The following is a 26572-nucleotide window of genomic DNA, read 5'->3' on the forward strand; positions in this document are numbered from 1 at the left end:
AGAACATGCTCCAGAAGAGATTTAAAAAAGTAAAAAAAGGTCTAAATACATGTAGAAAGTGATACAAAGTATCTTCCCTGGCCACAATGGAATGAAATTAGAAATCGATAACAGAAGGAAATCTGGATAACTGACAAATATGTGAAATTCTTAAACAATGACATTCTTAAACAATGAATCAAAGGAAAATTCACATGGGAAATTAGAAAATACTTTGAGATGAATAAAAATGAAATACGACACACCAAAACAAATGAGAGACAGTGCTCAGGGCAAAATTTATAGCTATAAATGCTTACATTAAAAAGAAGAAAGATTTCAAATCAATAACTCCAGCTTCCATCTTAAGGAACTAGGGAAAAAAAAAGATCGATCTAAATCCAAAGCAAGCAGAAGAAAGGAAATAAAGATTAGAGTGGAGATAAATAAAACTGAGAATGGGAAAATAATAGAGATAATCAATGAAACTGAGAGTTGGTTCTCTGTAAATAAAGAGCAACAAAACTGACAAACACTACAACAAAACTGAAATGCACAGTTGTATACCAAGAAATTGAATAACCTAGATAAAACTAATTGCTAGAAACACACAAACTACCAAGAGACTCAAAGAAGAAATAAAAAATCTGAATAGACCTATCATAAGTACAGAGATGAATCAATATTCAAAAAACTTCCAACAAAGAAAAACCCAGGACCAGATGGCTTTACTGGTAATTCTACCAAACACTTAAAGAATTAATACAAATCCTTCCAAACTCTTCAAAAAAGTGTGAAGAGGAGAGAACATTTCCTAACTCATTCTATTAGTCTAGTTGACACCAAAGCCAAAGATATCATAAGAAAAGAATATTACTAACTAATATCCCTTATGAATATAGATGCAAAAATTCTTAACAAAATATTAGTAAACTGAATCCAGCTGCATATTAAAAGGATTTCACATCAGGACCAAATGAGATTTGTCCCCGAAATGCAAGGGTGGTTCGCATACAAAAATCAATATATGTAATACATCGCACTAATAGAATAAAGGAGAAAACACACAGGCTCATCTCGGTTGACGATATCCAACACTTTTTCTTGATGAAAACACTTATCAAACTGGAAATAGAAGGAAACTTCTTCAACTTGATAGAGTGCATCTACAAAAACCCACAGGTAACATCATATTTCATGGTAACCTCCTAAGATCAAAAACAATACAAGGATGGCTCACCACTCCTATTCAACAATGTACTGGAAGTTCTAGCCAGGGCATTTAGGCAAGAAAAAGAAATAAAATGCATCCAAATTGGTAAGGAAGGAGTAAGAATTTCTCTATTCAGAGATGACATGATCTTGTATATAGAAAATCCTAATGAACACACACACACACAATTAGAATTAACAAGTGAATTCAGCAAAGTTGTAGGATACAAAACCTGCTTCACACCAACTAGGATGGCTGGACTCAAAAAGTCAGATAATAACAAATGTTAGTGAGAATATGGAAAAATTAAAACTCCCATACTTTGCTGGTGGGAATGTAAAATGGTGTAGCTGCTGTGAAAACAGTTGGTGGTTCCTCAAAAGTTCAACATAGAATTACCTTACAACCTACCAATTCCACTCCTAGGTATATATCCAAGAGAACTAAAAACATGCCCATACAAAAACTTGTTCAAGAATGTTCATAGCAGCATTTTTTATAATAGCCAAAATGGGAAACTCCCAATGTCCATCAACTGATGAATGAATAAACAAATCGTGGTGTATCCAGACAATGGAATATTATTTAGCTGTAAAAAAAAAAAAAAAAAGGAATGAGGTTCTGATATACGCTACGATATAGAAGAACCTTGACAATATTATGATAAGAGCTAGAAGCCAGACTCAAAAGGCCACATTTTGTAAGATTCCATTTATACCAAGTGTCCACATGGACAAATCCAGAGAGACAGGCTGCTGACGGGTAGTCACCAGGTGTTGGAGGCGAAGGATGAGTGGCTGCTTAATGGCTGTGGAATTTCTTTATGGGATAATGAAAAAGTTCTGGAATTAGACAGTGGTGATATTTGTACAACCTTTTGAATATACTAACAGCCACTGAATTGTATGCTTTAAAATGGTTAAAATGTTGAATTCTATGTTATGTGAATTTTACTTTGATTTTAAAAAATTAGTTGCAACTTTGAAGAGACAGCAGCAGACTTGGGTCATTGTCCCTGGTTCAGTATCCTAAGTGTTTCTTGCGAAGCAAAGGCTCTGAAATCATTCTGAAGTGTCAACAACTAGTCATTCTCAAATGCTTGTGCTTGGGTTCTGACAGCTTTGACTCAAGCTGAGACTTAGTTGTGTGAAGTGTATAACTCGGCTGAAGCTCATCCAACCTGAATGAGATGATGCTGGTGCCTCCAGGAGTGGGTGGGCCAGAGGCCAGGATGAGCTTGTTGTTGTTGGCAGGTAGTCATCATTTGTGTTCATTAGAAGAAAAGATGGCCAGGACCATATGCATTGCTAACTGCTGAAAAAGATAGTCAGGTCCTTACAGGCAATGCTGAGACTTCTGAAAGCGGGGACTTGCTACTAGCAGGGCATTCTTAATGAGGATCTCTCCTTCGCATCTCTTAACATCCTCGTTAGTAAGGCCTAAGCAAGCAACGACAGGGTTTAATAATCATTCATGTTCTGGGACTGCGAGGCATGAGCTCAAGTGTCTGCTTTAAGTGCAAAGAACCTCTTAAATCACTGACCGCTATTCCCATTTTTCTTTGTATTTGGACAATGTAGCCACGGCAGTTTAATTAGAAGACAGATTGTGTCACAGCACTTAAAGTAAATGACAGGCTTTCATCCACATGTGCTAATCAGCACCAGGCAGTTTATGACAGCAACATCCTGCTTTATTGTTAATTACCGGATTTTATTAACCTTCAGACGCTTGAACTGTTTTTAAAGATTTACCCATGGCAATTAACTGCAGCAATTTGTCTGTAATATTGCATGTGTTTGGCTTGAATATGCAATGAGGTCTCCTGTTTCAAAGCAGTAGCAGTGAACTCCTGCAATCTATGATGAAACAATAGAATGATTCAAGACATATGCTGCTAATTTTCCAAGGCCTCTTGCTGGTTTATAAATTTTATAATTTCAAAGAATCATAATGACCTAGCATAGAGGAAGTGCTCAGGACACATCTTAAATAGATTCATTCACCTCAAGGAGGATCAAACTCTTTAGATAGATTTCATTTTTAGTGTGATTTGATATGATACGTTTGGTAGAAAGACAAAGAAAAGTTTTAACCTAAAGGATTTTTAAATTTTGCTGGAATTAGCATCTCTGAGAGATTTTCTACTTAGCAGCCCGTGACATTCAGGGGTCTCTATTGCGAGGCATGCTCAGGAAATTGCATCTTTAGGAATTCTTTTCTATTTGCCCCTCAGGCATTAATGAATGACATACTTCTCTTTCCAAAATTTCTCTAAGTTTGAATGCCCTTATAAAAATGTATAGTGATTTTAAAGAGTTGACCTCTATTTCAGTTGGTTGCACCACAGCTTCCTCAGGCACCCAAGCTAGACACCTAGGAGTCATCTTGTCCCCATCAGGCCACCCATCAACTCAGGCATGGCCTTCTTCTCCAGTCTTGCTCCAGCTGCTCTGGATCACGCTCCCTCTGTGGATTTTCTAGCAGGCTCCCAAGTGGTTTCCTGCCTCAGGCTCATCTCCTTCAAGTCTACCCTCCCTCCCTGTCACATCTCTAGCTACTCTGAAATGAGCTGAATGCAAATCTTACCTGCACATTCTAATGCTAACATCCTTTAATAGCTACCCACACTAAGGCCAGACTCAAGCTCCTTAAAATGGTATTCAGTGTCCTCTAAGATCTGGTCTTCTTGGTTCTCTGTTCCATCACCCACCACTTCCTGGCTCCTGGAACTCTGTGATCATGTAGAGAACAACAGTCTGCTTTTCCATTCTCTCTGTCACTTTGCCCCTTCTGCACAGAATACCTTTCTCCTTTCTGTACTACATACATACTGTGGTCTTACCAATTAAAAAACAAACTAAACACACAAGCATGCTCACATATTGGCGTAAACGTCACTTGTTACCAAAACATCAGCTTTAATGACTACCCACTAATCAGTAATATGAACTTAACATAATTTAACCATTCCTCTAATATTGCACATTTAGATTATTTCTAATTTTTACTATAATATAAAACTTTTGATTACCATTCTTATATCAAATCTTTATTCTCATCTCTAGCCATTTCTTAGAAATATTTCAGTTAGTGGAATTATTGGATTAAAGGATAAGAAGTTGTATGAAATATTTAGTGCATTTATGTCAAATTGACATACACTTTCTGAAGAGCAATTTATCCTCCCACTCATGGGACATAAAAATACCTCACCATTCCTTGTAAGCATTGATTAGTATCTTCTTTAAAAATTGTGGCTAATTTGAGAATATTTGACTATTTGTGAAGCTCAGCATTTTCTTCTCATATGATTATTAGCTGTTTATATATCCCCCATTAATCTTCTGAATTTTTTGCTCATTTTCTTTTGTGATGTTCATATTTTTCTTAATTTATAAGTGTTCTACATTGTAAGAATTTTGCAGGTACTTTCATAAAGTGAATGATTAATACTTTTCCTCTTGTTTTGCCTTTCCTAGATTTTGGTGTCAGGGTTATGAGTAGATCTTAAGTGAACTGGGCAGTTTGCCGTCTTTTCTTATGATTCAGAAGTATACATACTACGAATCATACCTGTTTTATATGGGTTCGAAGGAATTCAGTTTTAAATTAACCTTTACCAATTTCTTTCAAGATTATCAGTTCACTCAGGTTTTCTTGATCTTTTATAATTTCCTAGATAACCATCCACTTCATTCAGACTTTAATATGTTAGCCTTTAGCACACAGAATTGATTTACTCATTTTAAAATCTTCTTTTTGTTTTTATTAGTATCTCTTAGTCTTATTTTGATTTATTTATATTTTCCATTTGTTGCTTTACCTGATTATTCCATTACTTAAAAAAAAAAAACCATGAAGCTCTTAGATTTATTCACTCAATTGTTTTATTATTTTCAAACTCTAAGTTTATTTTCTTTCTTTTGTGTTCCATATATATATTTTGTTGATTTTCTTAACTTTTTGAACTGAACTCTTCATAAAGGAAAATACTTAAAACTATAAAATTTCCCAAGTACAGATGTAACTTTTACTCCATACCTTTAATAGATGTTTTCTACTTTCAACATTTTGTAAATAGTTTAATTTTGCTATTTTTTTCTTTGATTAAATAATTATGCACTTTAAAAAAAGATTGGGGTTTCTTCATAATGCACATTACTATCTAATTTGAGTTCATTGGGGTATAGGAACTTCATTTACACTTGGAAAAATATAGTAATTGTTTTGTGATCTAGTATATAACCAATTTTAATTGCTCAAATTCTCACAATCTTAATAGTTCAGTTGAACAGATTTCAGCATATGCCTTTTGATTTGTGGGAGGCAGATTCTCAAGTAAAAGTACTTAATCTTTTCTCTGAAAGTCATCCTTTCTTCTCCAATTCCATTGATGCTGTTCTGATTCTACCTGTATCATCTCCAGTAGGGACAACCCAATAAACTCAGAACTGGTGCCACAGCCTCCAGTCTTTGCTATGCCACTCCTCCCTAATGCCGGAAAAATATCCATCTCCTGTTTAAAGGTTATAATGCTTCCCCACTGCGTATGGAATTTAGGTCAAACATTTTCTCAATGGCATTCATAGCTCATTTACCATTTCTCCCCACCTCTCTTTCCGGGCTCCTTCCTACGTTCTCCAGTCCACCTGTGTTCCCACTGCACCACGCTCTAGAGGCACGGAGCTACAAACTGTTTCCTGAATTCCACGACACTCTTACCTTTACTTACTGATGCAATCTTTTTAGTTGTCATTATTTCTCAATATACATGATTGCCTTTTCCATCCAAAATTTAGGCCAGTGTCTACAGTATGTCTCCAAATGTTTCTCAAACTTTACTCTCATATCAAGTCAGATCTCCAGAGAGCTCCATGCCTGGCCGACACTTTAAGGGGACTTGCAGCTGATCAAAATGCTCTCCCAGACTAGTATTTAGAATGTGAGCTCCAGAAGGAGACAGCCTCAGTATTCATTAAAAGACACTGTGAGAAATGGTCAAACTGTTTCTGAAGGCACTATTTAAAGTTCCTTTTACAAAACTTACACGGTTACTTTCCTTTGGAATATAGTATGTGGAAAATCTATAGTTATTGATAGCCTGGTGTGCTTTCAATCAAATAATTTAAGGTAGATAATCCATGATGTCTTTCTTATTTTGGTTCTCAAAAAGCTCAAGGTGCTATTTCCTCCAGGCCTAGCTTTTATAATGTATCAATTAGCTTTGTGACTTAAATTGTTCAAGTCTATTTCTTCATCAATAAAATGGAGGCAACTAACAGCTACTTTGCAGAGTGGTGTGTAGGAAACCAAGTATAGTGTCTGGCACATTCATTCAACAAATATGTACTGACTGACTTCTGAGAGACTAAATATACAAATGGACAATGGCTTGACCATACGTAAAAATAGAACTCTGACCCACAACCTGCCCAGAAGACTGACTCCATATCTACACTAAACAGCTCAGAAAGCCAGCCTGCTGTAAGTCAGATTTATAGGAAATCAGACTGCTATCTCTAGTAACAAGCCAAAAAGCTAAACAATAACTTCTATAATAACTGTCCCCAAATGGCTAGGACTTGATTACTGATTATGTGATTACTAATTTCTGTCCCTGCTTCCAACTTAGGACCAATCAGAGAAAGACAAATATGTACCCCCAACCAATCATGCAGGATGTACGCTTCTAGTAAGCCTGCCTCCAGCTTCCCCATGCCAACAGCATCCCATCAGAGCACTCCTGAAGCCTTCCCTTTTTTCGACTATTGAGCTTTCCCACTCCTCTGCCTGCCTTTGAGTCTCTGCCCAAACAAAAGTGATGGTGGCTGACTCCTCATTCTAGCAAGCTCAGAATACATAGCCTTTGCTCGTTCTTATCTGGGATGATTTCTACACCTTCATGTATGAGATACTGTGTTTAGTGCTAGAGGTATAATGGTCCCTGCCCTCTTGGAGTTCACTTTCTAAAAGAAAAGCCAGAAGATCAATAAGTCAGCAAACATAGAAATAAAGGCATGCGGAGGGTAATGAATGCCATGAAGGAAATCAAGAAAGTGATGTAGTGGCAGATAACTGGGTGCCAGAGGTGGCCTGCCCCAGTGCAGTCAGAGAAGGCTGCTCTGTGTCAGAGAAATCTGAGTTGACACATGAAGGATGAGAATGAGCTCGTCACATAAAGAGAGAACAGAGAGCATTCCAGGCATAAGGAACAGAGAACAGCCAGACCCTGAGGTGGGAAACCACTTGGTGAGTCTTAGGCCAGTGAGGTTGAGATTGCACGATGGGCAGAAAGGGGTATGAGATGAGGCAAATAAACAGTAGTTGTGGCTAGTCATAAATGCTTTGCTTTAACAATCCCTGGTTGCTTTAGTGATTTTACTGTACCTGAGCCTCATATTATAAGCAGGTTCAAATACCTTTCAAGTGGTCATCATACAAAGAAAAAAAGGAATAAAGTTATTAATCTCAAATAATTTTAATAGCTAACATTTATCAAGAGTTTACTATATGCTGTATATGATTTAAACATTTAATTCACTCCATTATCCTATATTATAAATACTATGATCACTTCCTTTTTATAGATGAGGAAGTGAAACACTGAGCGTTTAATAAACTTGCAAAGTTGACGTAGAGAATAAGTCGAAGAACAGGATTTGAATCAGGCAGCTGACTTCTAAAGAACAGGATTTGAATCAGGCAGCCGACTTCTAAAGCCAGCCCTCTTAGCGACCACATAATTCTGCCTCTTCAGGTTACGTAGCCATTGTGAATCAGTTATTTGCAGGTCCCCCTAAGTTTATAAGTTATTGTGCTTTCTAGTAGCAGGAAATATGTCTGAAATTCATAATCTATAATCTACTATCAGGGACTCACATATCTTCAAATTCTATTTATTATTAAGGAATAGTGTCTAATGGAACATGAAAAAAATTTCCCTTACAAGAAAAATAAATAACTGTAATGAACGTTTTTTAATAAACATCTTCGATTTGCAGAACTTATCTATTATTAAATCTTTATCCATAATTTATTACACAGATGTTTATGTGGGTCAGTGTACATCCAGCTCATGAACACTTATGGGCTTGCTCTCCTGGGGAAAGCAACAATATGTGCTAATGAAGGTTGATTTTATTATATACATAAATTTGGTCAGAGAAAGGAAGCAGGCAAAATAGTCTGAGGCTGGCTGGTAACCATCCTTTTTAATTACTCCTTTTCCAGGTGGAATTCTGTTTCGTGGAGAACCTCTGAGAGGCTGAAGCCCACCCAAATCAAAGCAGTCATACTGCCAGGCAGTGACTTACATTCCCATCGTGGTTTGGGCAAGAGAGAGGCTTTCCCGCGGCCACCGCGGTGACGGTCTCCAGGATGGAGGACTCCTCAACGTTGCTGCCTGGCGTCCGCTGCAGCACGTCCATCAGGTTCGTGATGAAGAAGTTGTTCTGGAGCGCAGCCACCCCCTTCTCGGGCAGGATGGAGGTCTGGCGGCACACTGGGCAGGAGAGGGTTAAGCTGTGAGCGGGAATGTAGTTCTGCAGGCACCTGTGGCAGGAGCAGAAGCAGGACTGTCAGCTCAGTGAGGCTCACGGAACAGATGGCTGCTTCTCGCAGGTACCACGCATGATCTCAGTGCTTACACTGGTTACTCTGCAGAAACTCCCTTCGCAGTCTCCTTTACTAGGAAAAGAATATTTCAGAAGCCAAGAGATAACCTGTACTCACACTGGCCCTGTCAAGAAAGAGAATATTGTCATCATTGACTTTGGTAGTGTTTTCTAGAGCCTTGTCACACACACACAAAAGTGTGGTCCATGGAAAAGCAGCACTGGCCTCGCCAGGGAGCTTGGAAGAAATGCAGACTCTTTGGTCTCGCTCCAGGCCTAACTTGCATATACCTTAAGGTTGAGAAGCGTCGCTCTAGAATATCTAGTCTGATGTTCACGAATTTGTGGGCTTTTACAGTTGGGAGAAGCATGTTACTTCATTACTATTGAAACACTTTTTGTATACCAAATCATAGTAAGCAAATTGTGGCTGTTAAGAACACATCAAAGTGGAATTGTTTTGTAAACAGGAATGGGCACCCAGAGTCACACCGACATGATCTCTTCTTGCCTCTCCTCAATAGGCATCAACTTAATTCATTTAATTAATGAAATGTATCACTAACGACCAACATATATACTGCCTACCAAATCCAAAGTTCTTCCAACAACTCTATGAAGTAGGAACTATTGTCATCACTTTTAGACATATGATGAAATGCAGGCAAAGGGAGGCTATGTTACTTGCCCAAGGGACTTAGGTGGTCAAGGGCTGAGCAGGAATTCAAACCAAGGCAATTTGGTACCAGGATCAAACTCTAAATAACTACACCATACACTGTTTTCCAGTTTCTAGAAAACCAATAATTTCACCACAAAGCCCTTATTTTGTGGATGAAGAAACTAACATCAAGAAGGTTAACTGACCTTCCATATGTCACAGAGGTAACTAGGGGTGGATCAAAACCAGAAAAGAAATAGCTTTTGCAAAGGTCATTAATGACATCTTAATGCAATAAACATTTTTCAATCCTGTCTTACCGGACATCTCAGCAGCACTCATCCAACTTGACCACTACACCCCGCTCTCCCCGCAATTTCTTTTTTGAAACTTTATCATTCCTTAGCTTATGAAACCACACTCACCTAGTTCTCCTTCTGCCTGCTCTATCTTTCCTGAGTCAGTACAGTTTGGAGTTAATCCAGGCTCCACTGTAAGCGCTCTTCTCTCCCTGAGATATATATTCGCGTGCCTGGCTAATGCATAACACTTCCATGTTTCTATTTCTTCCCACAAATACCTCCTCTGAGCCACATATCTGTATACCAGCTGTCTTCTTGATATTTCCTCTTAGATGTCTCACAGGTTCTAAAACCCAACATTTCCCTAACTAAATTCACAATTGTCCCCTAAACTGCATCCTCTTCTTATCTCAATGAATAGCACTTCCATCTCGTGTAGGCAGGTTGGACTAGACCTAAAAGAGAGGGCAGCGGGCAGACCCAGGGTAGCCCAGAAGTGTCGCTTCTCACCTGGGCACTGAACACTGGGGAATGGAGCAGCTCTGTCAAGCTCGGACTGAGTAGCTCTCAGTGCTGTATATAAAGAGCACCAGGCTATGTCGACTGCTGCAAATCAAATAATGATCTTACCATGCAAGCTCAGGGACACATGGACAATTAGCTGGGATTCATGTTTTAGCTACACCTATTGAATGAGAGGGGGAAAAAATCACTCTCCATTTATCCATTTTGGAATGTGAATTACAAAATACTTAAGCCAAAGTATAAAACGAATAAAGTAAAAAGTATTGATGCTTTATATACCACCACTAAGACAAACAAAAACGCTGTATCCACACACACACACACACACACACACACACACACACACACACACACACACAAAACAATGCGCAATAAAGCAAAACAAACAAACAAAAGACCACAACTACCAGTAACAAATCTACCTTCTCCCTCCATTCATTACCATTAAAGATGTGGTTTTTCTGTTGCAACTGAGACCCTCCAAAGTAAATTAACTCAAAGCACGCTCCATCAGACAACAAATGTGTTAAATTGGATGGTAAATGTAATTAGTATTGATTCGAAGCCATTCGAAATACTAATTTCCTGTTCCGTAATAAGAAGCAATGCACTTTAATTATGTGTATTAAATAATAATAGAAAATACATATAACATAATGCTATAAAACATAATGACCATGTTTGTTTTTAAGAAAAATGTATAACCTTACTAGAAAAATACTTTAATTAGGCCACAGATAAACTAATTACTAACCATCTTTCTGTACCTAACGGCTTATGTGATAAGTTGAACAAGGAGGTAAAGGTGTATTTTGATAAATGATTAACTCAAAGGAAAAAACTATTCAAGAAAGATAAATAAGAAAATGTATTTTTCACATTTAGCAAACTGCATATTCTGGCAATTTATAATTATTTCTTACATATATAGTTTTTTCTTCATCTGAAACATCATAATGTTCAAATATGCCATTAGTATGTGTCTTCTGAAGTATCTTTGAAAGGAAGATCTTTCTTTTTATCTAACCCTCATCTATGTAGGCATTTTACATGATTTTTTATATGGGAAGAAATGACAGATTTTTAATTAGCCTTCACCAAAGACCCTCTATGAGGAAACTGTGGTTGGCAAAAATTATTTCACAAAGAACAAAGGAAAATAAAAAAAAAATTTTAAACCTTAAAATATTTAGTGCTCTGTCTCCGATGGAAATGAATGAGGAGCTACTTAATTGCTTTTCCCATCTGTAATTACTTGAAATAAAGCAAATTATTGGCAACTCGTGATTCTGTTTCTCAACATCTATCAGAAGCACAAAAAATTCATTGTCTCCTATAGGTTAACTGAAGATTCTGGAAAGAACCCTTTGTGGGAAGTCAGTTTGTGAAACGCCCTTCTCAGCGCACAAAGGGGGCTTACCTCTCGCAGAAAGTGTGAAGACAGGGGAGAACTTTGGGGTTCTTGTACCGTTCCAGGCATATACTGCAGATCAGAAACTGCTTGTCAATCTGGCGCACCACAGGACTTGGGATGTTGGTGGCTTCACTGGCCATCCTAGACCACTGACATGGGGGGCCGGCTGTCTTTGACCCTGCACGCTGCTGCTGTCAGACGGAAAAGCCAAAATGGAAAAATATTTAATAATCTATAAGTGTACATCAATCACTGGCTCATTCACTATAGGCATCATTTTATGACTACGGATAAAATGTCATGTTAGTAACTTCGAAATGACCATAACCAGCCCTCATTGCTATAGAGGGAGTACAGTGAGCTTCCTGTTTGTTTGAAAATCAACAGAATAATCACAGGTTCACCATGCAAACAAAAGAAATTAGAAGGTATGTTGTACAATGAGGTATGCTTGCTGGGTTTCAGAGCAGTGGTAGTTGAGTTATATTAAATACTTATATAACTAACTATGCCTGTTCATGTCTTCAGCCATGACTATATTTGAATATATATCTATAGCCTTATTAAAATTTCATCCTTTTACAGTCTATATTAAATAGAATAGTCTTATTAAAATGGACTGTTTTCCCAACTATTGTATTTCATGGAGATCAAAATATACCAACTCCAAATACAGTACTTTGATATAAGGATTATTTTGAGCCAAAAGCTACTGAGAAATAGGAGACACAGGAGAGGAGCTCTCTGCTCTCTCCTATCTGCCTAAAAGCAGGGTATAAATTCCTATCTGTAAAGATGCCTCATTGTCCCATACCAGGAGAAGGAGAAGATTGTTAATCACTGGTAATGGCACCAAGAAGAGTCTGCATAACAAAGCTTACTAAACAACCCTTACCTTCCATGCATGTACTGGTCACTTTCCTACAATTTACTGACCCTAGGAGTCCAAACTCCCCTATTCTTTGTCTAATCACTTCTCTACAATTTGTCACCCTTTGTTAAAATATTGTATAAAAGTTTCCAAGTCTAACCATGTCTTTGGATTTTCATTTCTTTTCTGTGAAGTCTTATGCAAATAAAAATATTAAACCAATAAAATTCAATAAAATATAGTATATATTTTTTGAAAAAAAAATCAATAAAATTACATATCTTTTTCTCCTGATAATATGCCTTTTGTCCGTTTAATCCACAGGCCTCAGACACAGAACATAAGAGTATAGAGAAAAGTTTTTTTTCTCCCCTACATACTGTTAATATGCAGCATAGAAATAATTAAAATTTTTAATTAAAAACTTTGTATGTGGTTCAGAGTGTTTTCTTCAGAACTAAAGGTTTATAAATTTTACACTAAAATGTATTTGCCATAGATCAGGGACAAAGGCCCTATTATTAGTCCCTATTATTCTAAGAAATGTCTATTGGTGTTCACGTGTAGCCATTGAGGCACCTGGTGAAGGGAATTCATTCAGAGGAGGTTTCCATTACTGCGGGATAATGCCAGAAATGGAGAATTAGAAGAAGGAAAAGGAAAAGAAAGCGGAGGGTCCACGAGAGAATAAGGGAAGAAAAAGTTCCGACATAAGACACAGCTCCTTCACCCCCTCGAAGATCTTCTGGCTTCTATCCCAAACCAAGGCTGAGCTAAAATTCACTTCCTAATTTTCTAAATATTTGGTAAGGTGTCCACAGTCCTCCAATTTCCAATAGAAATTCTCTTTGCAAAATCTTCTACAAGATTTTTTTTAAAAAAGCTCGGTTAAGAAATACACCGGAATGCAAACTCAAGTGTGTCTCTAAAACCCATGGCCTTTTTACTCCTTAAATCACCACACCTCCCTTGACCTTCTGTTTTCAGAAGGCTGTACTATGGAAGCTTGGTTTATATATAACAATTCAACATGGCCTGGAACCTGTGCTTTAAGCTGGGAAGTATACTATATTTATAGAATTAACAATTCTATACTTTCTAAAGGTAACAGGCTTTCCCAAATATAAATGATAGTTTTTCTTTCTCCCCACCAAATCACGAACTTTTTAAGAAGTATGTCAATTTTCGTTAAGAAAATTCTGCTATTTACACATATGACACACTCATTTTCCGACACTATACCTTTAAGATAAGTTCATTAAAGAGCATGAGAAACAGAACTTTGTGAAAGCACCTGACATACAAGAGTGTCTCCTTCAAATAGAATTCACTGCATTAGTTAAACAGTGTAGGTAGACACCTAATTAGCCAGTATTATCTGCTAGACTTTCATAGAATGTCTCCCTAAAGAACTAGAGTAGAGAATGATATTCATTGAATTAAATGGAGCTCATCTCTCAAGAGCTCAAAATGTCGGCACTTCTGTCTGCTTTTCTTTAACCACATCCCTATGACATCAGCATAAGAAAGGAATGGATTTGCCTGTCTTTAAGATAAGGAAACCAAAGCTAAGGGTTTAAATGACTTGCTCAAGGTCATTCAGTAAAATCAGGGCATCGGAAAGCTCAGATTGCAAGTTTTCTGCCTTATCTGAAAAGTCAATGATATCTAATCTTAAATAAGTTTAAGGCTTTACTGGTGTGTGTGTGGGCAAGAGAGAGGGTGGGGAGAGAGGGAGAGACACAGAGAGAGAGAGAGGGTGGGGAGAGAGGGAGAGAGGGAGAGGGAGAGGGAGAGGGAGAGGGAGAGAGAGAGAGAGAGAGAGAGAGAGAGACTTATAAAAATTACTGGGTGCTCACTTCTGCACCACTAAAATTGGAATGATACAGAAGATTAGCAAGGCCCTGGAGCAAGGATGACATGCAAATTCATGACATGTTCCTTATTTTAAAAATTACAATAAACTTTTCAGCAAAAAGCAGTTAAAAATAATTTTATTTTGAATAGCTTTTGAAATTTTTCATGTTACCCTTTGAAATAATCAGTCATGCTGAACATTAAAAAATGCAGAGAGAAAAGATCATATTGGATTTTACTCTTTTTTTTTTTAACTTTAGAATTTTGGATTTAGGGCAAGGAAAAAAATATTTGTTTTAATTAAATTATATATGTTGACTAAATGAAATTTCCTGAGCTGACATTTTTATTCTCCAAAACTGAAATAAAAACATTTCATTCTAATTTTATGATCGTCATTAGAGTGGATGAGAATCTTTGCTACCATTGGTAATTTATATGGTAAATTAAGTTTACTCATTAACATCGATTTAAAATCATGACAATATTACAGATCTGTCATGAGTAACCTGTTGAAGACATCTGGATTTTCAGGACTCCTAGAATCAGCACAAAAGGTTTCTAGCTCCCAAAGATCCCCAAGTGGAGGCTTTGCCAGGACTTGATCATTGCCTGAATATAACTGGATACCCACAACAGGAAGACAATTTGACTGCTCCTAAAGGGATAATATGCTTAGAAAAATGCAGGCCCAGAACATGCTAATAAGCACCATGGGAAGCCTTCCATCAGTCTGACTATGCTTCGAGGAATAGACACAAAATATAGGACAGCCTTTAATCAAAGTGTTTGGGCATGAGCACAATTTCTGGTCTTCTCAATTACGAAAGCAATAAATACTCATCTAGATTCTTGGCTGGTCTTCTTTCACTATCTTGGTTTCTGAAGTGTCAAAGATCCTTCTTAACGCATACAACCAGCAGAAACAAATGCATGAAAATGAAGGAGATCAGGATATAGAATTATTCTATCGGAGATCAACACAATTAATTTCTGGAGAGATGGATGTCAAAACACGCATGGGGTGGACTTTGTCTCTGAAAGAGCCCAAATGTTTTTGGATGCAGGAACTAGCCCCAGACACACTAATAAGAGGCCAATAGAAAGGAAAAGGTAGAGGAGTGAAAGCAGGTAGAGCCATTTCAAAACTGCATGAATAGCCAACGTGAGTGTGATATTGACCTTAACCAGCTATGAGAGCTTTTACGTGGGGAGGATGGAAAACCAACAGCACTGCTTACAGAAGGGTTCACTCCCCATCTCCAGCTTTGCTCAATATCACCTTAATCTGACCATTCTGTTTGTGTCAATATCACCTTAATCTGACCAATCTGAAAATTGAAACTTGCCCCCAATCCCTTAACATGTGCTACCCGCTTCTTGGCTATATTTTTCTCCATAGCACTGGTCACTTTCTAACATAGCATGTAATGTATTTATTTTGCATATTGTCTCCTCCCCCACCCCACTAAGATGTAGGGATTTTTGTCTGATTGCTCACTGCAGTAGTCCCAGCTCCTAGACAGTATACATTATTATTATTTTTACTGAACTGAATGAATGAAGCATACCATGGGAATGGACTCAGTCCCAGCATCAGAAAAGAGGAGCACTTGCTGAATTACGTGATAAAGAGCATGGGCATTATCAGTCATGCAAATGTTTTCACTTGCATCTGACAGTCCCTAACCCCTCATGTGATTGTCTAATGCTTAGCAACATAAGCCATCATCCATAAGATAAATAGTGACATATGTTAACATACTCACAAATGCAGGAAAAGAAATTGAGAACTATTGAGGACACATGTGCATGGAAATTAAAAGTCTAAGAAAGTTGACACATAAATTCCTTATTAGCGGGAGCTTACCAGCTAAACACAGCTTGTTGTGTGTAAAAACAACGCGACAATCACATAACAAAATTGTTGGGCACAGAAAAACCCCGTCCCAGCATTTCTTTCCTCTCATCATCTGTGGTATTTTTCCTGGCTCACTTTCTGAAATCTCTACAACTCAGTGGAAATTATGACCCATTGGAAAAGGAGAACTTGATAGGAGATGAAAGAAAAAAAAAAAATGCCTGCGTCCACAATTCTAAGGTTAAGACCACATTTCCCACCCCAAATTATACCATGTAGTTCAGAAAACTCTCCAAACTCTTTATCGCTGACACTCGCTGACACCAGAGTGAGGAAGAGCGAGAAGAAGAAGAGAAAAGCCAAATTGACAAGCAGAAGGGGAAAGAGCAGGTGAAAACTTGTCTGGCTGCTCTAGGAAACCAGGCTGAGAAACGGGTCAAGATTCCTTTGAAAAATAAATTTTTCTTTTATTATTTATTATTTTGGGAGGAAATAAAAATTTAACATGTGATTTGTGGGTAAGAGGCAGCGAGCATATTTGATTCTATAGTATCGTAAAGGCACAAGATTCCTTTTTCATTGTTAACTTTTATAAAAAAATCCTGGATTACTTCCTTTTTGTTGCCACTTAGCTGAATTTATTTATTTATATGGTTACATTTTTGTATTGTTCTTGGACCAATGACAGCGGTGTGGACATGCTAGAATCAGCTTCTCGAGAAGTTAAAATCTTGAGAAGGAAAGGAAATCTTGAACCATTAGGATTATCTATAACTCACAATGTGCTGCCTTTCACCTGCCAGGACAGGTAGTACCTCAAGCTCAAGGCACGGGCTAAAATATGATTTAAAAAGCAAGATACTTTTATTTTTTAAAGTTTGTGAGCATATTATCATTCACCTGCAACTGAACTTGCATTGTGACTGAGGACTCAACTAGAGGAAAGAAAAGAGGACAATCTTCAGTGAAATTAAAGGGTGACCTATATCCGGCTTAATCAAGCTGCTATCCCAAATGGGCCATTTTGCAAATTAGAAGGCCAGATGCAATATCTTTCCTGACAGTATATGTGTGAGTGGGGTAGGGGAGGAGGCGGTGAGTGTGTGGTGGGGGGGAGCGTTCCATTCACTTTAACTTCTGTCTAAAGGCAAGGATGTGCCCAAGGTTTCCAAGAGGTTTTCTTCTTATTTCCAAGGTCAGAGGTAAGACAGCTTCACTAGACTGTTGGGTTTTGCTATATGGAAGTTGATTTACAAGCTAAGTCCCCAACTTGTTTTTATGATATTTATGCCTATTTCCTCTATCTCTTTCCTTCGGGTAGATAACTGTTTGCCATTGCTCTCTTCATAAAAGTCCTCATCTTTTGCAGTCGGTTCTTAAGATTTGCTTCAGGGTTTTTTAACTTCCAGAAGGCTAGGTCTGCGTAATGGAGTATTAAGCGGTCAGGCTACTTGACATTCATCTTACAGTAGCCTGGGGCAGTCAGGAAGAGTGGGGTCTCCTCTTCCCACATCCATCGCCTTGCCAAGTCTTCTTCCTTGCTTTCCTTGGGAACTGCACAAAGAAGCTGAATATTCTGGGACTACACAAAAAAAATAGAGGACAGCCAAGGCCCTATGCTCCAGGGGCTGGGAGAGGTTAGCAAGTAAGAGGGAGAAATTTGTTCTGCATCACATCTGAACTTCAAAAGACACAGGCCTGCAACAGCAACCCCCTTTTTGCCCCTGGTTAATAAAAAGCATATTATTTAATTCTGTTGTTGATTAGAATAAATGTCCACATAAACTATACATTTTCAAGAAGAAGAATAAAAAGCACTGAATGGAGAAATGGCAGCTAGTGAGAATATGAACACAGAGAGGGGGAAGTAAAAGACAGAAAGACTGGACTGCAAAAAGCAGTAATAAATACTTTCTTCAATGATGCTATTTAAATAATGATACTGGGCTCATTTATTCCTCAGTATTTGGTCTAATGTAAACCTCTAAATTCTAGGAGGAAACCTGATCTGTTAAATTCAGACAACCTGCACAATGATAGCCAACCCCATTATAGACCAAATTCTACTCTGACACTAAAACCCTTATATAAGTAATAAAGGGGCACAGATGGCATCGAGGTTTTTTTTTTTAAAAAAAGCAATTACAGATGTGTGCAAATTATAATTTTGCCCCAATTAAAAGTAATTCAGTCACATTTTGAAAGAAAAAAAAAAACTGATAGTAAATAATTTGGCAGCAAATTTTTAAAAATTAGAAAGTACTTCTTTTCTATACATTTCAATAATATGTACAAATGTTTGGTTAAAGTCAGTTTTATCAGAGAGATAATGAAAAGAGGCACAAAGAAGTCTTAAAAATTAAACTTAGTTAAATTTTTTTAAATTGCTACATATTTAGTTTTTTTTCTACTTAATGAAGTCAGATAAAAGAAAGTTATATGCATGGAGAAATTAATGTCTAAAGATATCCAAATGAAGGACATTTTCATTTCTTAGTGAGACAAAGAATGAGTACTTTTACTTCATTTCACACGCCAACAAAATCCACTAAGCTTTTATCATATACATAAAGGAAAGTAAGCTATCTCAAGACTATAATATTAAATATGGTGGAAAATATATATAGATTTTATTCTCCATTTTAAAAATGTGTGGGTTATAATAGAGTAATCAGGGAGATCATTTCATAAACTATATAAATATCTAACCAATGTACTATATACTTGAAGTAAAATAAAATGCTAAAAAAATGTGTGGGTTACATATGCTGCATTCATATTCCTTAAAGCAGTACATTCTATCAGACGAGAACCTTTTTACATTTGACCGTGTTTTAACCTCTCCAATGCAAATCACTTGTATATTTCTAGGAGAAAATTGGAAAGGAATACTTACGGGGTGGGGAAAGGCCACTACTAGCCTCTCTGCAACAGAAAGCTGCTTTCCCATATCAGGGCACACATGAAACTTCGCATTGTGTGCTTGCTGGGGAGGGGCGTGCATTATTTAACATTACAGAGGGTTAGGAACTGTGCTGCTAAAGCATCTGCGGGAAAATAATAATGAAAGGCACCAAGACATAGGTTCACCCTAGGCAGCATGGAATCCTAATACTTAAGAAATCAATTTAAGAACATGGGCAAACAAATGGCTCTCCTTACATATTCTAATTTTTTCAATTTAAGAAAAGGAAGACCTCTAACAGTTCCCGAGGAATAAAAGTGCCATAATAGGATCTAAGCCAAAGAATTACAAATTTTTTAAATGCCTCATTCTTAATCTAGATCTGTTTCTTAAATCTATGACAGTGAAACGATCTAAGACAGAAATATCATTTCATCTTTTGGTTCAGAAATCCACTTAACATTCAATTTTAGTTTTAAATAATTAGCCTTCCTACTTGCTCTCCTATCCCCCCAAAATAAGGAATAATGACAGGGTGGGGCACACTTGCAGAAAAAGCTCTCAGATACAAAGGTAATGCCCACTGTTTCAAGAAACCAGCCTAAGCTCCAACCCAAGGATTTTCTTTTCTCTGTAACAGTACCATTGAACTCCACCCAGATTTCAGTCTACTTCTAAAGCAGGAAAAAATGTCAGGGGAAAAAAAAAAAAAAACAACCCAAATCGTCTCTTGTATATTTGCTGATCATCAATGGCATTCGGAATTCAGAAGGTCTAGTCATGCATTATGAATGAATGGGTTTCCAATGGTAACTGGGAACCATGCCACTCACCCCAGGGTTCTCTAATAGAGGACAGGGTGGGGGAAGGGTCGAATCGCACATTCTCCTCCACCCTGGGGTATGGAGGAAGGAATCCTGCAAATTAAGTATTCCATCTCTATCTTGGTACCCAACAGAGGCACGGGAAAACCTATTTAAAATAAGCCAGGATGCACATTAAAATAAAAGCTAGTAGAAATAAAAGTCTAGTTAGATCACATTAAAAACTTGATAAGAAAATCTTGCATGACTTTCTCCCTTATTCTTGTTAATTCATGGTGCCTTTGTTTAAGCAAAGAGCGGGTCTGCCTCTATCTTGTAGTTACAGAGCATGCAGCATCACCGTGAGAGGGAAGGTGGGGTAGGGTAGGAGGGCCGGAACAGAGAGAGAGCAGAAGAAATCAGTTTGCCCACCTGGTATAATGCTAAGCAATCTGAACATTTGGGACCTATCCATTTCTGCAGACAAACTAACCAACGAGGCAAAGCATTAAACCCTCCTAAACATGTCGTTGCAGCTCCGCGAGAATCCGAAAGAACAATGCGCGTTTAGCTAACCTCTCGAGTTAGGAAGCATCATGCAAGGAGACGGGTTAAAATTCCCTACCATGCAGTGCAGCCATCATCAGAAGCCCAGCATATCTTCTGCTCTATGGAGTGATGTGCCAGTTCATGAACAGAACAGAGGAAGAGAAAAATGGAGGAAATGAGAGGAGGCTCAGGCAAGTCCGCAGGAATGTTTCTGGGTCCTTAACAAGTGGGAGACCCCTTTCGGCATTTAAACCAATCAATCTTTATCTTACAGGACATCTTTTTCTCACTCAGCGTCTGTTGAAAGGACTGCAGCAAACCAAGCAAGGGATTATGGGATAGGGATGCAGCAGCGAGCTGCAATGAGATTCGTGGGTGGCTTGCTCTCCCCTCTGAGTCAGCAGTCAGCTGTTTCCATGCTCTGGTGCTGGGCCGCTGAGGTCCATCCCCAGAATGTGACTGCACGATCAACCCAGGGAGAGGCATGTCTCCCGGCGCGTCGCAGCGCAGCCAGGACAGGCACCGTGAGTGTTACAAATCCGAAAGGGGGTGTGCTGATAATGATAAGCAAAAGGGATACTAGGGAAAAAAAGAAAATGGACATATGGTACCTCAGTACGAAAAGTTCAATTTTAAAGGAGTGCTGGGCGAATGTGAGAGCACACACTTACTTCCTTTAGAGAAAAAGATGGTCTCTTTTTTTAGACTTTTCAAGTAGCTTGAGACACAAATGCAAATTTAAAAAAATGCAAAACAGCTTAGTTGAACAAGCCTCTACTGCCTTTTTCTCCCTTAGTATTTGCCCAGGAAATAAAGCACAGTTTCACAAAGTCAAATAATGCAAATGACATTTCTCTGTTGTGTGTGTGTGGTTCTAATCATTCAGAAAAAAATTATAAAGTACATTTATTTGCTTCAGGAGATGGACAGAACCTGGTGCTTTTCTGATGATGCAAAAGTTTTCAGTTAAAGTTGACAAACTTGACAGACTTTACATATATCCATAACCTGATTTTCTATCAAGTCATTAAACCTATTTTAAAAGGTTTTAATAACTTAAAAATGATCAGTAAGTATCCATAAAAATGATTAGATCCTCACATTACAGTTACTACTGTAGAATAAAAAAGTCATACATGTCATAATAGAATTCACAGCCATTCCCTTTTCTACAGCAATGAAGGTAGTTATGGAATCACATTGCATTCTATTCCTTGGTGAGTTACTAGTTTAAAAGTGGACATTAATCATTTAAATAATAAGATAGTCAATTTGCATATTCGATTACATTAATATTCGTCACATTCTTTCCATGCAGTCAGGGATTGCACTGAACCCTGCCTGTGAAGGAGCACTCGGCTCTGCAGAGCAGTGATTATCTTTAGTGGGAGGGGGAGGGGTGTCAGAGAGAATCCAGTGAAATAGACAGACCCGGGAAAATGCAAAGACATGACAATTTCAGCATGCTATTCCAGGTGGTCCACAGTTCTCCAAAGCCTTGCTTTAGAAGTTTTGTTTTTTAACAGCTTCATTGAGATATAAACCAATCCCATACAATTCACCCATTTAAACTGTACAATTCATGGATGTGAGCAACCATCACTACAGTCAATGTTAGAACCTTTTCATTACCTCAAAAAGAAACCCTGTACCCTTTAGCTATCATCCCCTACCTTGCCATTCTCCACAGTCCTAAGAAACCACTCACTAACACACTTTCTGTCCCCATAGATTTCCCTATTCTGGCCAGTCATATGAATGGAATCATGTAATATGATTAGGTGTCCGGCTTTTTTCACTTAGCATAATGTTTTCAAGGTTCATCCACGTAGCATATATCAGTATTTCATTCCTTTTTACGGTTGAAAATATTCCATTGTATGGATATAGCACATTTTGTTTACCCATCTGTCAGTTGACGGACATTTGGGTTGTTTCCACTCTTTGGCTGTTATGAATAATGCTGCTGTAAACATCTGTATATAGGTGTTGGTGTGGACACTTGCTCTGTTTTAGAAGTTTACAATATAATTAGAACCTACAGGCAGGCTACCTCCACTCCATTTACAATGTCCTCTTCCTAAGACGAGCCCTCACAAAGGTGCCTGACTTGCTATAACAAGAGTCCCCTCTTCTCATTTGTGATGCTGAGCCTTTCCCATAGCCAAATTCATCAAATGCCGACCCCTCCCCCAGGACATCCTCTCTCCTGATCTCTTCTTCTCCCCGCCCACTCAGCCCAGACTCTGTGCTCTGCAGATGATGGAGAAGAGGGAGAGATCCTTGGTGTTGTTGCTGCATTTACAGTCAAAGAAGGTTCCCCTACTCATTCAATCATTCATTCTGAGAAACACTTATTGAATGTCTAGTGTATGCCAGGCACTGAATAGGCATTGAGGATACAGAGAAGAGGAGGAGTGAGCCCTCTGGAAGGACGAGCAGTGTGGGAGCTAGATGAGTGCGCAGGCAATTGCAGTTTGGAGGGGTAAGTGCTAAGACCGCAAGATCAAGTAGATGCTCTGGAGCCCACAGGAGGGACATGCCGGGATGGGGAAGAATGGCACACATTTCAGGCATGGAACACAGCACAGGCAAAGGCTTGGAGGCAAGAGATGGCTCACAGGAACTGAGAGTGCTTGTCCAGTGTGGCCAGAGCCCAGCAAGAGGTAGAGCAAGTGGGAGTCATATGTGTTTCTGATCTTTTCCTGGGATTGGGAATAGCTCCTCCCAGGAAACAGCATTACAGAGGACAGTTTGGTTCCAAACCTCCTCATCATGATGGCTTAACTACTGTCTGAGTTAGTGGGTTTAGGGCTCGGCCAGGAATTTAACACATATAACATTGTTTATTATAGAAAAATGCAGCCTTATTTTTAGCACATATCTTGGTAAATAAACCAATTGTTTATAAGCGGAGCCTGACGTGTTAGCAGGTCACAGCATCTTCCCCTTGGCACTCCCTGGCCCCACTGGTGGTAGTGGCTGCTGGTATATAACAGCGCAGTTTCTTTCTCAGTTGGGGTGTGCTTGTATTGAGAACTTAAGCAGCCAGACAGCGATGCTGCAATAGCAGAGAAGTGTCTAAGATCCTGGGGAGTGAGTTAGCTGTCCACCTTACCAAAGCCTTGGAGCTGTCTTGCTCTCCCCACTGTTTCCTTCCAGTTGAACAGACGTTAGAGACTTAACTGTCATTCGCCAGTTTGACTGTGATATACACTCGGGAAGTATACAGACGGTGCATATGCATAGGAATAGGACATGTGCTAACTAGACCAGGTTTGGCAGGATCCTGGGAGACAGAGATATGAAATTTGCTGACCACTTGTTATGTGCCAAAACCCTTTATATACAGTCTATCACTCCCCAATCAAGGAAATTGCCCCTAGAAAGTAAACTCCTGAAGATGGCACATAAGACCACTTATGATCTGGCCTATGCCTTCCTCATTTTCCCCCCACTTTCTGTGCTCCCCAGTCATACTCTGGTTCCTAAGACATGCCACCATATATATTTTTCAGCAGTGGTTCTCACCTAAGCAATGACACCAACCCCCCTGATGGAGTGGGGTAGGGGGTTCTGCATTTGGAAATGTGAAAGGACATTTTTGGCTGTTGTATTGATTGTGTATTTGAGGGGAGGGGATGAGGAGGTACTGTTGACACTTAGTGCCTAGGGGCAGGGATGCCCAACACCCTCCAGTGCATGGTAGAGTCTCATAGAAGAACATTTGTCCCCTCAAACTGCCAATAGCACCCACTTTGAGAAACACCGGTCTCAAGGCTCACATGCCAATTGTTCGGCCAGGAACATTCTCATCACCTCCTTACCCTGGTCAACGTCTTCAAATCCTTCAACACTCAGCAAGGACACCACTCACTTTGGGGAGGAGTCTCCAACAACTCCTGCAACCCAGACGTTCCTGCCCTGGTCTGCACTGGGTGCCACTCCTGTGTGCTCCATAGCATTTCTTGCTGGAAATTAATTGACTGCCCCATCTTTTACCTCTAAGTCCCCAGCCCCTACTGCAGTGCCTGTCACATGGTAGGTGCCCAATACATAGATGCAGAATGTCAAAAACCCTTCTACAAATGAGTAGACATAACATGATGTAAAAGTAAATGATTATCTCAGAATTGGAAAACACTTGGATCAGAGCCCACCAGGGAGACACGATTGTTCATATATGATTGGTGATTTATAATTTAGAAAGCACCTTTATAATAAAAGCAAAGCAAACCCAGGAACAGAGCCGTCGCAATTATTATCTTAGTGGAAACTGAGGTTCGGAAAGGTTACATGACCAGCCCACAGTGGAGTCGCCATTATGCAGTAGAGGTAAATTAGAGTTCAAGTCCTGTGACTAGCATAGTTCCTCCTTCAGTGTGCCAGTGTGCCCCGCAAGGGTGGGCCAAAGCAGAAACAGTTATCAGGCAATTCCGCAGTGGAACAAAGCCAGCTGATTAGAGAGGTGATGTGTTCCAGTGAGAGAGAAATACACTCAACTAAAAGGAGATAACTGGAAATCAGAGCGTAGAAACTCTGCCTAATGCAATCTTTATTTAGTTTTTCTTATCTTTGCTTTTGAAAACCCTTATGAAAATTAATGCCCAATGGTCTTCTAAAACAAGATGATAAGGGACAATTATTTCCAGCCTTCAGTTTGGGCTTGAGCAACTGGATAAGAGATGTTGTCATGCTGGATTTCACAGCACTCCAGGTGCAGCCCCTCAAAAACATGCTCCTTCCAGCCAGTCCAGACTCTTTACAGTCAGTCTGGGTGGCTGGTTTGGCTTGAACCCCAAGAGGCTCTTTCCTCTGTATTGGCAGTGGCCCTGAGAGGCCCCTGCACACTGGGAATTAGGAATCATTCTTTAGTGGCTGTGGGGAGGTCCTAGACCAAACAGGATTGTTTGAAAATAATGGTGATGAAGCAGAAAGAATCTGCCCTTTGAGTGTCCTTAAGAAGAGAGAAGGTCCAAGGTGGCCTTAATCTGAGAGGGTGATGTGGATAGAAATGGATCAACCTGGAAACCAGCTGACCCAGTCACAACCCAGGAACTCACGCCAGAACTGGCCTGCCCTTGGGATTATCATTTAATGCTACACATTTTACAAATAATTACGTGCCTGGTGGTGTACGAGGCACTTGTGATACAAAAATAAATAAGACACAAAAAGACGTCTTAAGATCACTCTTGGAAACAGTTTCCTGCCTCCAAGCCACAGTCGTGTTGGTTGGGTCTCAGGTGTCAGGGTAGCCTTTCCCAGACAGGTGGAGTGTTTGCAGTAAAAGTGACTCAGCTCGAGCACCCCCAACTCCCTGCCCAGTATCTTCGTAGCCCCTCTAGACTTTGTGTTTCCTAAGGTGCTGCTCAGGATTGATGACCTAATCTGGGTAGGGTCTGCTTAGCACAGAATAGAGCGAGACCATTGTTTCTTTGACGTAGGCCCTATACTTTTCCTAATGACCTCTGAGTTCATCTTACCTTTCTTGTCATGTTGAATCATACTGAACAGATAACTAAAATTCATGTCTAATAACTCTATCAAAAAAGAAATTCCGGCTGGCCTGGTATCATTTATTTTTATAGAACCCAGGATGCTTTCTTTTCTAGGTGCTTGTAAACCATCCCTCTAATAATCCTCTATAAAATCTGTCCCTTAGCCTACAATTTGTGGGTTGGATCATTGTACATGGAAAGTGTTTTTTTTTTCCCCCTATCTCCAGTTTTTAAGAAACTCACCTCTTCCCTAAGATCTCATAAAAATCAGGGTCTATGATTTGGCAATCATAGCTATATATTTTTTCAAAAACCTGGAACGTCATTTGTTGAAGCCAGAAGACTTAACATTTATTTAGAACAACTAGGTTTTCTATTTTTACCTCCTGTATGTGTTTCCTAGGGCTGCTGGAACAAAGTACCACAGAGTGGGATGTCTTATAATAACAAATTTATTCTCTCATACTTTTGGAGGCTAGAAGCACAAAAATCAAGGTGTCAAGAGCCAACCAAAG

The 26572-nt window shown here is 38.9% G+C and overlaps 1 protein-coding gene and 1 pseudogene across 5 annotated transcripts in view; one reads left to right on the plus strand and one right to left on the minus strand.

The window, feature by feature from the left end:
* The window catches only part of TRIM2 (tripartite motif containing 2), a 120820-nt gene that overhangs the window by 25105 nt on the left and 69143 nt on the right, over positions 1-26572 (minus strand). For 3 of the 5 annotated variants that reach the window (XM_025042644.1, XM_025042671.1, XM_025042652.1), the window contains exons 2-3: positions 11717-11901; positions 8509-8746 (exon numbers count right to left, since the gene is read on the minus strand). In XM_025042644.1, the coding sequence (XP_024898412.1) occupies positions 8509-8746; positions 11717-11901 (423 nt within the window). The remainder of the gene's footprint in view (positions 1-8508; positions 8747-11716; positions 11902-26572) is intronic. The other 2 variants (XM_025042648.1, XM_025042662.1) reach the window with 1 other exon arrangement.
* Positions 14432-14531, plus strand: LOC112475171 (annotated as a pseudogene).

Source organism: Pteropus alecto, unplaced genomic scaffold, assembly GCF_000325575.1.
Source record: "Pteropus alecto unplaced genomic scaffold, ASM32557v1 scaffold50, whole genome shotgun sequence".
Taxonomy (NCBI): domain Eukaryota; kingdom Metazoa; phylum Chordata; class Mammalia; order Chiroptera; family Pteropodidae; genus Pteropus; species Pteropus alecto.